The sequence below is a fragment of the Lipotes vexillifer genome, unplaced genomic scaffold (genome assembly GCF_000442215.2).
Source record: "Lipotes vexillifer unplaced genomic scaffold, Lipotes_vexillifer_v1.1 scaffold207, whole genome shotgun sequence".
Classification (NCBI taxonomy): domain Eukaryota; kingdom Metazoa; phylum Chordata; class Mammalia; order Artiodactyla; family Lipotidae; genus Lipotes; species Lipotes vexillifer.
Genome location: NW_006784469.1, coordinates 105,882 through 119,631, shown reverse-complemented (window position 1 = coordinate 119,631; position 13,750 = coordinate 105,882). Strand labels below are relative to the sequence as shown.

At 37.6% G+C, this 13,750-nt stretch overlaps 1 protein-coding gene across 1 annotated transcript in view; it reads right to left on the bottom strand.

The window, feature by feature from the left end:
• DMD (dystrophin) overlaps window positions 1–13,750 on the bottom strand; it is a 1,809,438-nt gene that overhangs the window by 1,766,813 nt on the left and 28,875 nt on the right. Inside the window, exons 4-5 of the mRNA XM_007456856.1 lie at window positions 12,609–12,781; window positions 6,134–6,252 (exon numbers count right to left, since the gene is read on the bottom strand). Of these exons, the coding sequence (XP_007456918.1) occupies window positions 6,134–6,252; window positions 12,609–12,769 (280 nt within the window). The 5' untranslated portion in view covers window positions 12,770–12,781. The remainder of the gene's footprint in view (window positions 1–6,133; window positions 6,253–12,608; window positions 12,782–13,750) is intronic.

Below are 13,750 nucleotides of genomic sequence, written 5' to 3'. Positions count from 1 at the left end.
AATAATACTCCTCTTATTTTAACAAATAAACTCCTAACAGAAATAAAGAATATAAATTGGCTGTTTTCTATAAGAGCAAAATTGGACAAATTATAAAAGAACATAAAGATGATGAGAAAATACCAAATTATGGTATAAAGGGTAAATTCAGGCCATGTACTACACATGCAGATATCTTTTTTTTTTTTTTTTAACAGTACGCAGGCCTCTCACCGTTGTGGCCTCTCCCGTTGCGGAGCACAGGCTCCGGACGCGCAGGCTCAGCGGCCACGGCTCACGGGCCCAGCCGCTCCGCAGCATGTGGGATCTTCCCAGACCGCGGCACGAACCCGTGTCCCCTGCATCGGCAGGCAGACTCTCAACCACTGCGCCACCAGAGAAGCCCCAGATATCATTTTTAATGTTTGGAGGTCTCTTTATTGTCTAAACGGGTGAATTTGGGACAGTTACATTCAATTATTTCTGTCATCCAAACAACCAAAATGGATCAGCAGAACAAAAATCACTTCAATTCATTAGTGATTGGCTCAAATTGTCCTGAAAATATTCATTTTCTATGTTATCTGAACTAAGAATAAGGTAGAAAATAGGATATCAAAGAGAGATGTGAAAGTCATTCTTTCTCTTCCCCCTCCTCCTCTCTCTCTCTGTCTCATGTGCCTTTGTTACCTTTTCAGGCCACTGGAAACTATGTATTAATGTATTAACTTTTAAAATTTCTGTTGCAATAAGCAATCTGAAAATTCTCCATCAGGACACAGGAGATCACAACAGTAATATCTTAATGTTAGTATAATCATCTCCACAATATTGTTTCTCCTATAGTAGCAATGATAAATCTGAGGATGCCTCAAAGTCATCGGCTAAAGTCATCTTTAACTCAAATGCATTCAAGTATGTTAAAGTGGCAGTGGACAGTCAAAGCTAGTTATGCAATGTGTCTGCCCATGGAAAAAAAGGTGTGTAAAAAGAGGAAGGTTCAGGATAAAAACCTAAAAATAGTCAAGGATATTCTAATAAGTACCCTTACTCTAATGATATGCGGGCTAGAAATATGTTAATCACATTTCTCTGGACTTCTACATTGGCCATAAGTTTTTCTAAAGCCTCATTATGTATCATTGCTAGTCTCTGTTCTAAGCAATGCTAATAGAAGTATATATTTAAAGTATTTAACACAGTATTTCCCAAATTCCTTTGCTAAAAGGTGTTGAATATACATTAAGCAAATGAGATGGCAACATTAAATCTACTAATGTAGCCCATTCCTTTGCTAATACAATAATGGCATCTCTAATTTGCTCATTTCAACTGCAATCCACTGATGTTCAAAATTAAAGAAATATTTTCATTATTACATTTAACACTATTAAATGATATAATTTGGTTTTAATGATCACATTTTAATATCTTTTAAAAGAAATGCCGGAAAAAGTGGTCTCCTGCTGACATAATAGGAATATTATTCTGCTATTATCATATCTGTATAAGCAGTTGATGATACTTTCTATTTTCCGTAGTAGAGTAAGTAGACTAAGAACTGTTCTTCCAAGAAACTCAGGATTTAGTTTTAGATAATTACAATGTGTATTATCTCTAAAGACAATCTGTCAGAGATAATGATATACATCAACAAAACAGTACAAAGGAACATATATTTTGTTACTTTGTCATCAAAAAGGCAATGGCCATTTTAATATATGTACTATTAAAATACTTTTTTAATATATGGAAAATAAAATACTCTGCACTGCAGAGAGTATGGCTCTAAAGAGTGTGAGATATTTACAATAATAACTTCTAGTTGAAATGTTATACACATGAGGAACACCAGTATATTCCAACCTCATTAAATTCTCTGAAAACAAAGATATTCCACAATGGGTTCTGGAAAAAAACCAATCTAAATGATATGAAATGAGTGTGCCTGTCCATAAAAAGTTCGAGTTATTTTATTTTAACAACACCCTTCTGAGTTGGTATGGTTTTACTCTTTCCATTTTAACTTAGTGTAAACTACTTATTACCATTTCTTGTTGTTAATGGTATCAAAATGTGATGAACAGAACAAAGCTGGAAGAAACAAAAACGCCACTTGCTCAAACAATATCAAACCCAAAAAGGAGGCCTTAAGGACTTTCTCCTCTTTTATAGTAAAAGCTATATATTTTCTCTTGAATACTTTTTTAAAGACTAATTAGCTGCATGCATGCAAAGCGAAGTCAGAGACAATTTATCCAGGAGTAAAACTTTCCAAAAGGTAGAGCTAATTCGTGGAAAAGTAGACTCTAAAAGCAACTGAAGGACTTCCCTGGTGGCGCAGTGGTTAAGAATCTGCCTGCCAATGCAGGGGACACGGGTTCGAGCCCTGGTCCGAGGAAGGTCCCACATGCCACGGAGCAACTAGGCCCGTGCGCCACAAGTACTGAGCCTGCGCTCTAGAGCCCGTGAGCCACAACTACTGAGCCCGGGTGCTGCAACTACTGAAGCCAATGCGCCTACAGCCCATGCTCCGCAACAAAGAGAAGCCACTGCAATGAGAAGCCAGCGCACCGCAACGAAGAGCAGCCCCGGCTCACCACGACTAGAGAAAGCCCGTGCACAGCAACGAAGACCCAAGGCAGCCATAAATTAATTAATTAATTAATTAAAAAAAATAAAAACAACTGAAGAGCGATGCAGGGATTAGCTAGGCAGAAAATAGAATCTGTGTCACCATCCTCACGCTGTTAAAATGAAGTGGATTAAAACCAAACTAATTGGCTTGTGAATGTCATTTTGAGGTTACAAACATTTCTTGAAAGCCCTAGTGTTCATCAAATTTGACTCTCATCATTCATTTTTCATTCTAAAGTTACCCTGGTAAGCCACAGATGATGTGCACATCATCTTGCCCATCACAAATGGAAATGACTTACTACAGTCAAAAGTCATCTAGAACTGGCAAAAATTTTTATCCCCAATTTTTTTTATTACTTTTAGAACATCTACACTTTGTTATTCACAAGGAAAGCTGACAAAGCATTCTCTTAATGCATAAAGTATTGTGTGGATTTGCAAACAAACCAACTTGTTTGAAACTCAGGGAAGCAAACAATGCACGTGAAACCCACAATGCACTACTGTGCGTGTCTTACAGGGAAATCAGGAGAGAAAGTGGATTGAATGATTCACAATAGGATATGTTTTGAAGGAGATAAACCTTTTATATCTATAAGCATAAAGATGCATAAATTATTAAATTTCACCCTACTAGTACTTGTTTTTGCATATGTTAACATTTAAACACACCAGAAACAGCTCCTGAAATTGCTTATGCTAAAGCCTATTGCTACTCATTTTAAAAGGCAATTCCACTTAAAACCAAACCTCAGGCCTCAAAACACCAATTAAGGCCAAACAAAGCATACCAAAGTCGATATATGCAAGATATGAAAAGCTCCAAATTATATTTCAATGACTTTTTAACTTATAAGTCAACCCAATCAATAAAGCATACGTTTAAAATTCTAAAAACATTTTTGGGCAGGTATTTTTTAAGCCAAATGTAACTTCAATCCCCCCAATAATAAAAATCTCCCCAAATATAAAGCTAAATGTTTCATTAGCCTCCTAAGGGGCATATTAGATATGAAACGAAAATTGCTTTGGGAAATAGCTGACATCGTCATGTATAAGCTAAAGAACCAATAATTGGTTAAATAAAAATATGAACTTCTGAAAGGTAATTACTATACAGGACATGCAAGAAGTCCGTTGAGTCTCGCCTGTTAGATACACTGAGTAGCCTGTTCTAAGTCTTAGATTCTAAGAGACGCTATTCTGTCTTTTGCAACTAACTAATCAGTAAATAAAAATCCTTATGATTTGGTTAATTTTTTCTTTCAATTATCATTGATATCGTCTCTTGAAAAATACTGAGCAATAATTTTTAAATGCATATTTGAGTATTTCCCTAACACACTGGCAGGAACTGATAGACACTTAAAAATAAAATTTAAGATTTATTCTGAATCCTTATCTTATTGAAAGCCAAAAAACCTTTAATAAACCAGTTTAGGAGACAGAATGCTCTTGGAAGGGAGTCCATAAATAGCAAAAGTTTTCAGATCGAAGAGTTTACTGGCAAAATGAAACCATAAGTGGTAGTTTGATCTCTATTAATCAGCTTGTATTTCATACTGTACCTGGTTGACTCTGAATTATCAAGTTTGAGATATTATAATGGCGTGCCTATATGACATGCATTTCAACATACACTTTCCATTTAGGAGAACATATGAAATTGGGTATATAAGGCTATTTTATACTATAAAATATATTATTTATTTAACTGCCCTTTTCTGATTATAGGCTTATCAATCTATTTTCTGACTGTGATGTGGATGCCTATCTAGGTTCCCTTACTTCATTGATTCAAATGAGGACTTAGAGATCAAAAGCCATTTTATCACTTAGCAAGGAAAAGATCTATTTTAAACTTACTCTTACTATTTTACGAAAGGATAAGGCACACACAAGAATATCCCAGACAACAGAAACTGACTACCATATGTGGATTTAACGAAAAACAAAAAACCTATTAACAGGCTTATCCTTCAGATTCATACACTATAGCTTTCACCCTCAGGGGCTGGAGTCATATTTTCATTATGTCTGCCCTCTCTACCTCACTAGAGTATGAAAAAACATGTGTATCAATCGGTACTAAGAGTCAATAGTGAGGTAACCCTCCCCCATCCTTCAAAACAAGGAAATATGATTGATACAACTGCTCCCAGCTAAACTGGGGCAGGAAGGACACTGACCATCTACTGAAGCAATAACAAGAGGTTACAGGAGTCACGCATTATCTAAAGGAGAAGAAACATTTACAATGAACTTAATCTGATTCCAACTTCACAAACATTTGTATTGCTATAGTTTTCCCAAGTCCATGTGCTTAAAGAGCAATATAGAGGTCAATTAGATATGAGTATTCTGGTTCTTGTGATTGTTAAATATCTCATTTAAAATAAATGAGCTTCCATTTTGATTGTTATATCATTTTTTTTTTTCATCTGGTTTAAAGTTAACTCCCCCACCACTACCACCACCATATGGATCTTCTATCAATAAGATGAGGTAATCAGGTTTTTGGGTCTATAACACTAGATTAGATTCTGGTTGATGATAAATTCACCAGTGAAAGGCTATCCTCTGAGTTATTTCAGAACTTTTCCGGATGGGACCTATGACCACCACTCAAGGATCTCCTTATTTGGGATACTCAAGGATCTCCTTATTTGGGATTGATTCAATATTCCAAAGAAAAAAGAATTATATAACCCTACCCAAATATCAGCTTGTACTATATTGCACATATCAATCCCACTGACACTGCCTCTCCAACTTCTGGGTTTAGAGTGTGGTAAAGCCTCAAGAAAGTTGAGAATATACTCTGCAATTCCAAAGAAGTTGGCAAATTTAAAAAGTGCCTCATGGGCTAGAAGAAAAGCAGAGGTCAGCAATTATTTTCCCTCTAATCCATGTGTTTGTAAGATACGACTATGCAGCACCAGAGATAAGGATGAAATTTAATTACGTGTAATATTATAAAAATATAAATACAGTACTGCCTGTGAACTAAAGAAGCAGAAAACAAATAACCATTCAATGGAGGACTTCCCCCAGAGTGACAAATCACAACAAAATCAGCGCCAGGAATAGATTTCCTGATTTAAACAGTAAACCATGTTGCCTTTTATGAAGTATATGAATGAAACTGGCAAGAGTAGCTAATTATTTATAGCTGATTAGTCTATCAAATCTCTTGGTAGAATAAGCAAAACGTGAACTTTTTATAATTATTTGGAGTCAATATACTCTAAATGCAGTATACTTCATCTGTGAGGCATATACATTCTAAAGGTTTGAATTTTTTTTCTAAAGTTTTACATTTTAGTTTTACATACTGGTATTCTGAGAACTAAAATCGTATGACAGTTCATAATGTATTTCAGGAAAACAGAACATTTTAAATATACTTGGAATGCAGAGTTTCTGTTTTGTGCTTACTTTGTGGAAATGTTAAGCCTGAGATGATAAACATTAAACTATGCTAAAAACAGTGGTAGTTTAGAAATGCACCAACCTTCAGGATCCAGTAGTTTCTCTATGCCTAAATGATATTTGGCAATGTTGAACGCATGTTCCAGTCGTTGTGTGGCTGACTGCTGGCAAACCACACTATTCCAATCAAACAGGCCTGGCCTGAAACACACACACAAATATAAAGACAAATATAAATCAACTTAAAATATTTCATGAGATTCACGTCAATTCTTTCTTAGTTCCCAGACCAGGGAACGAACACATGCCCCCTGCCGTGGAAGCACAGAGTCTTAAACACTGGACCACCAGGGAAGTCCCCAGTTCTGATATTTGACTGACAACCCATGCCCACATTCCTTAAGAGTTGAGTGTTACTCTTCGGTACTCTTTAATAACATTTCTCATTTAGACAAGTCACAATTTTAATAGAAAATCCTGAAGAAAACAAAGGAGAAATTATTCTATCTTACCCCAGCAACAAAAACATGTTCATCTCATCCAGTCTCATGGATTTGAATACCAGCCATTTGCTGGTATCTTCTAATTCTATAAGCCTAGCCCAGACCTCTTCCCTGAACTTCAGACTCTAGATCCATCTGCTTACTCAGTAGCTCTACTTAGAGTCATCACAAGACTCAAGCATCCAAAACTGACCTTCTGATACTCATCCCCATTGTACCACCACGACTCACCTATCTCTCTTATAGTTCTCCCTTCCTCAATAATCAATGACAAGGTCAAACTTGTAGGTACTCAGCAGAAAAACCTTGGTGTCAACTTTGATGACTCTTTCACTCTCATACAACACTTAGTTGGAAATATATCCAGAATTTGACCACTTCACACTATCCTCGCTGCTAGCACCATAATCCAAACCACCATCTTAGCCTGCATACAACACTGCATTAGTTTTCTAACTGCTCCCCTATTCCCACCCTTGCCCTTGTTAATCTATTCTCAGCAGAGCTGTCACGGTGATCTGGTAAAATGTTTCATCATAACCTTCTCAAATCCTTGCTATAGAGGGAGTAAAATTCACTGACTTAACTGCGACCTACAAGGCCCTACATGGTCTGGCTCCCCATTAACTCTCTGATTTTATTTCTTGCCTCCCTCCTCGTATTCCTCAAACAGGCTAGATAGTCTCCCACATCTGCACTTGCTGTTCCCTATGCCTGGAATTCTCCTCCCCCAGACACAGATATGGCTCACTCCTCCACTTCCTTTGGGTCTTTACTCAAAAGTCACATTGATGAGTCCTTCCCTGCCCTTCCCCCATCTAAAACTGCTTGCCCCCAAATCAAACTTACACAGAATCATTTCCTATCCCTCTTAATTGCTTTATATTTTTTCTCATTAGCACTTAACTACTATTTAACATATTATACATTTAATTAATCTTATCTATTTACCTATATCCCGCACTTGAATGTAGAATACAGAATTATTCTTGCCAGGTTTGTTCACTTCTAGAAACCCAACCTGACACACAGGAGGGGCTCAATAAATATTTACTGACTACACCAGAGAATGGATGAGAACATACTATATGAATATCATTTTACTTAATAACGGAGAAAACACAAAGTCGTGTAAGAGGCTGTTCTTATCCTATGAGGATTTCAAATCTAATGAGGAAAAAAAATCCATACAATACAAGTTACATACATTTTAAGTGTGACAAATACAGATAATAATAATATATGGTTTTCTAAAATCTGAAGAGGTCAAGAAAGGTTTTTTTGAGGCTTAAGGGACTCTTAAATGGTGGTTTGGGTTAGATTAAAGAAAAGTGCTTGAGAATAGAATTCTAACTTGCATGGATATTAAGAGAATCAGAGATCTTAGGGAAGGAAAGAGCAGAATGTGCCCAGTCAGTCAGGACCTCACAAGTCTGGCTCCACTGGGACATTTCTAGTATCAAGGGGTGGGAGATATGGTTAGGAGGAGGATTGGGATGAGTCTATAAAAGGCCTTGGCTGTTAAGGAATTACAATTTTACCCAGCAACATTGGAAACCATTAGTTAAGTGCTTCTTCACCTTTCCTGGATCACAGATACCTTTGAGAATCCGATGAGCACTATGAAACTTCTACCCAGACAAAATTCCTATCCATAGCTTTAAACAGAATTACATAGAATGTTAGCACATTTGGGTCTGTCAATGGACTCCTGCTTAAGAACTCATGCTCTGCAAGAGAAGATGTTTCAAGGATGGGGTTAGCTGCTATTTTCTAAAACCAGAATTCAAAATAAAGGTGCAACTTTATTTCTCCTTTGACTCTCATTTCCTTTTCTCTACTTGCTCCTACCCTGTTTAATTCACCAGACTTTTGTGCACTTCTTAGTAAATCTAATCTCCCCTATATACTCCAAGTTACCCAAAACAGCTAAAAACCTTTTAGAACCTAAAATATGTATAAATTGGGAGCTGTCTCTAGTAGTGGAAAGACTCTTAAGAAACAAAAATTAAATCCTAGACTATTTGGGGGAAGTTTTAATTTCACTATGCAACCTCTGCCCCATCTTCATTTCTCCATCTCTCATTAAGGGGAGTGGAAAAGAATATAGGTGGGAGAGTGTGGGAAACCAGTTTCTCACCTACAGCAATGTAAACAAGGTTAAATCAGTATGACAAAAAAATAGGATTACTTCCACATTTAAGCCCTTTTCCCTTCATCCCCTTCGCCTTCTCCTTAGCCACTAACTAGTTACCTGGGTGACGAGTTATCTAAGTCATGTAATCTATTTGAGCTTCAGTGTTTTCATTTTAAAAAGAAGGAATTGTACTGAATGGCCTTCAAGGTCTCTTCTAGCATTTAAAATCAATCTAATAAAATCTTTTAAATCATTAAAATTCACCATTAATTAACATTTTAAATAACCATGATTTTCAAATGCATAAAGAATTGTAAAACTAACCAACTGAAGAGGAAAGCCACATACCTTCCCATGCTAACCTAGGCCATAAGTCATAAATAAGAATGTGCCACCAAGGATCCCCACACTTTTGAGGAAACCGACATACTGAATGAGATAACATAGCCTAGTAGGTAAGCAGAGTCCCCTAGGAATGCATATCCTGGCTCTACAGCATATTAGCTGTGAAAAGATTTCAGTCAAAAATGTAACCAGAGGATATAAAATGGAGAATTTCCCACACGTGCCCTCAGAAGAACAGAACTTAAGAATTCAGAGGTTGATTTTCTATGAACGCCTGTTTTACAGAAGATCAAGCCTTATCTCACAATCAATGAACATCCTATATCCACCAAGAATCTCTCCCCATCCTCAAGTCAATGAACTTACTGCTTGCACTCCGGCTGTACTGCCCCCTCTCTGTGCTCCTTGCCCATACGCACAGCCTGCCCCAAACCCCCAAAAGACTCGCCTGTAAATTGTTACAGCATGTGTTTCCCAAATTGCAATTCCTCTGTTGTTCCTGAATAAACTGAATTTCTGATCATTTGACCTTGCCTCCGTTTATCTCTGTCTAGGTTGACATAACCAAATGATCTTTGGGAAAGTGAGGCACAGAGAGGTTATGTGATTTGCCTATTTGTGAAATGGGGACAATGATAGTATGTAAGTCATGAGAAACAGATGGGTTATTTTACTTAGAACAGGGCCTACAAAATAATAATCGCTTAAAAACACTAACTTCTATTACTTTAAGTTTAATTATATTTATAAAATAACAGTAATACGTTTTCAATGTACAGATTCAAGCCAAGAACCTATACTTACAGAAGAGATATAAATGTTACAAACATTGTTGATGCAAGAATAACAATATAATGACAGAAGTGGAGAGGAGAGAAGAGGAGGAAGTACGTATGAGGGTGATAATTTCCTCAACCTTCATTTCAGGTGGTCAACAGATCTTGTCTAAACTTGATGAAAATAAGTATACCACTGTCATTTAAAGTCACACAGGCAACAATTATAAGAATAAAATGATTATAACATAGTGATGAAATCAGGAAACAGATGGGGATAAGACGTAAATTTGTGGGCTTCATATTAAGGAATAAATCCATCTACTGTCAGAAATGAATTAATCAAGGAATAGATATATATAATTACGAAAACCGTCAGAAAGAATAAAAGAAGTTTCTGACAGTAACTACTGCTAGGAAGTGGAGAGTGATGGGATAGGGCTGAGGTCAGGAAGACACGTTTTGTTTTTTTGTCCTTTGCCTCCCTCTCTAATGTTTGACTTTTTTTTTTTTAAACCACGTGCTATGTTACTTCTATGGTAATAAATTAAAATAAGAAATTAGGAAGAAAATTTAACTGCAACTTTATACTTATTGCAACTTATTTGCATATTTTGAGCATACTTCTAATCAATTATCATTTGGTTTTCCCATGAAAGTAGAATCTGGCTTCCTTTTAACTGCACTGTAGTGAACTCTGTTTTAATTTAATACTTTTAATTTCTTACATATTAAGATAAAATTTAGCCTTAAAGAAATATAAAGTCACTAAAAGCCTGATCTTTGGCAAGGCTCTTTGTCAATTCCTATGTTCATTATCAAGTTCATGCCTTTGTTCTACATAGTCTTTCAATTATTGAAATCAGGACACCTCATGACATTCCTAAGTGTTCCAATGACAATCACTCTGGAACAAACAGTTCAACCATTCTCTTTTCCTTTAGATAAACAATATGTTCATCTGTCAGAGACAAAAAGAAGAGGGAGATGATTCATGAAAGAGCATTATCAACTGTGAGAAACCTCTTGAAAAGTAACCATGTTATGTATAAGAAGGTAGTTACTGATGATTCATTCAGTATGACAGAAGAATATATAAACATAGATATTTGGAGAGACAAACAGTAGGTCAGGGACAGATGTGACAGGGCAACCTGGATATGTTTATTGTATTACTTACAAATGCATTCAGAAATCACGAAATAGAATATTAACAAATGTAGTCTGTGAACACGCTTGCAGGACTGAAGTCTTCCACTTGAAAAGAAAATGCTAATGAGCCAACAAGGACCGCATAACCCGATCCTCGATATTTCTGTTCATCTGCAAATGTGTACATGAACAGCAAGATCAATATGTTCCGGCCCTTACTGTGAAGCATGTGGCTGCATGAATGAACACTGACTTATAATGCAGAATGAACGTCTCTATCCCCTCTCATCTGGCTGTACTGAGGCTGTGGAATATTTTTCTTCCTGTCACACTTAGGAAAAACAACGTATTAACATCGCTTAACATGCCGACTGAGTATGAGCCTGCCTCCTTTCCAAAGTCAGGTTGCCGAGTCATTCACCTGGAAACTCAGCCTAGATGGGGTTAATTAAACCCAGCTGGAGCAAGACACCTGACAAAGATGCTTATTTAGAGAGCATTTGCTCCCGGACGGGTAAACCAGGAAGAAAATTTATATTCTGGACGTTTCTAGAAGCAAGATTGGCATAGGAAAATGGTAGACTAGACTCGTCGAGAAAAGAAAGATCAAAGTGAGAAAAGATAAGCTGCACTGAAAATCAGGGCAGGTGCAGTCCAGTGGCATTTCAAGCACAGTTAATAAGGCAATGTATTTGACCCTGCGTATTGGGCTGGGTAAAAGAGATGGGTAACAGGAAAACCAAAGCACATGTTCATTAGAGTAAATGTATTATACATACAATAATATATGAATGTATTCATTATATATAATGTATGTATTTATCATGTTGTTTTGCTTTTTCTTGAACTGTTACTAATTCACTTACTGAGCTTCTTTATACAAGAAAAAGCAAACAACTATTTTATCTTAGAAAATATAATAGTGTGAATATAGTTAAGGACATTTGGTTCACTATGTCACACTGAGTTCCTTTTACGGAGGTCAACAGAACAACTCTCACGCTTTATAGCAATTGCTTTGCTGTTCCAGAGCAATTGTTTCTTTTGATATTCTGAGCACTGAGTCATAGAATTGAGGTCTGCTCTTTACCTTGGTTGCTAAGATGCTCAGAGCCTCTTTTACCCCTGAAATATAAGTATATATACATATATATACACACATACAGGGCCTTATGGTATTTGCTATCTAAGTATCTGACAAGAGAAATGTTTCTTTTTCACATTATTAATCTGATGATGGTAATTGTACTACAGCCACTCACATAAGATCTACAACCATTTTTAACGCTACAGCTGAAGCTCATTACTAACACATTATTTGTATAGAAAGACCAACTCCATTCTTAGCAAAGTTAGAATATAACCTTGATTTTCTGGCAGTCTCAATTTCAAAGATGTTGATACCCCCTCTCCACCATAACCTCATTCATGCTCTGACAGTTTTAACATTTCAACAACTAAGTGTAATATCACATAAAAATAGGATATTCTTATTCAGTACATTCCAATGGATGGTTAGATCAATATGGTCAACATAAATAACATGTTGCATAGTGGGAAATGATCAGGAACCATGCTGGAGAAAAAGATATCAGACTCTAAATCAATACTTTTAAAAATTATTCAATGTTTCGATAATCTTACCTATGACTGTGGATGAGAGCGTTCAAAGCCAGACCATCAGACCAGCTGGTGGTGAAGTTAATGACATTAACCTGTGGATAATTACGAGTTGATTGTCGGACCCAGCTCAGGAGTATCTTTTCACTGTTGGTTTGTTGCAATCCAGCCATGATATTTTTCATTACATTTTTGACCTACGTGTGGAAAGATATTTTCATAAGGAAATGCATGAACAAGAAGCACACAAACTTAAATCTGAATGTTCTAATCTTCAGTTAATAAATACTGGCTCAGTGGTGATGACGGATTTGCACTGATCAGACAACCCTCCCATTATGAACGGGATTCATTTGCGAAATGCTTGGCCAGTTATGAGCACCGAGATTCACTCACTCTTAGATGACAGGGCAAAGGTCAGTTTTCTCCCTGCCTCAAGAAAGAAGAGGCAGCTAGTGCTCCTTGAACAAAAGAATCTTGGAAGGATCATTCTGGACAAAGTGCCTGTCATGAACAGGGGCACCAAATGCAGACAAAAACGACTGGGGCCTGGCAGGTTGGCCCTGTGGTGGTTTCCGTCTTAGGGGGGGGGGGGGGGGGGGGGGAGAGGCGGAGGTAACAAGGCTCTACGCACGTTGTCTCCTTGTACTTGTTTTTGGCAGAGAGGTCAAAGGTCCGTGAGCCATACCTGAGGAGAAGGGGTGGAACATTCAAGATGCCCTCACGTGCAGAGCGGCTTGACAGTGCTAAGGCAAGGGGCGCTGTCCTGTGTGCTGGGCTCAGGAACGTCACCTCAGGGCTGTGAGGAGGCCCGCTCCGTCAGCAACTCCCACTGCTACTCTGAGAAGTCACAGCCTCCCTCCCAACACACGGCCCCCTGGCCACCTCCGGAGTCACAGTCGGAATTCCCTACTTCCATTTTGTGGGCTGCGGTCACCGGTCACCTCTGCAGAGTCCCCTTGTTTGAGAAATTAGGCCACGTTGTTAAAGATCAGGTAGAAGTCAAGTGCAAACAGCATGGTGGCAAAGAAAACGCCTGGGCTTTGGTTCCGAAGCCCCGTCCCGTCAAGCGACAGCTGTGATGGAGATGGTGAAAGAGACTAAGGCCGCTGTGACGCCGCGTAGGAAGTCCATTCAGGGCCTACACAAGCCCTGCCACTTGTTCA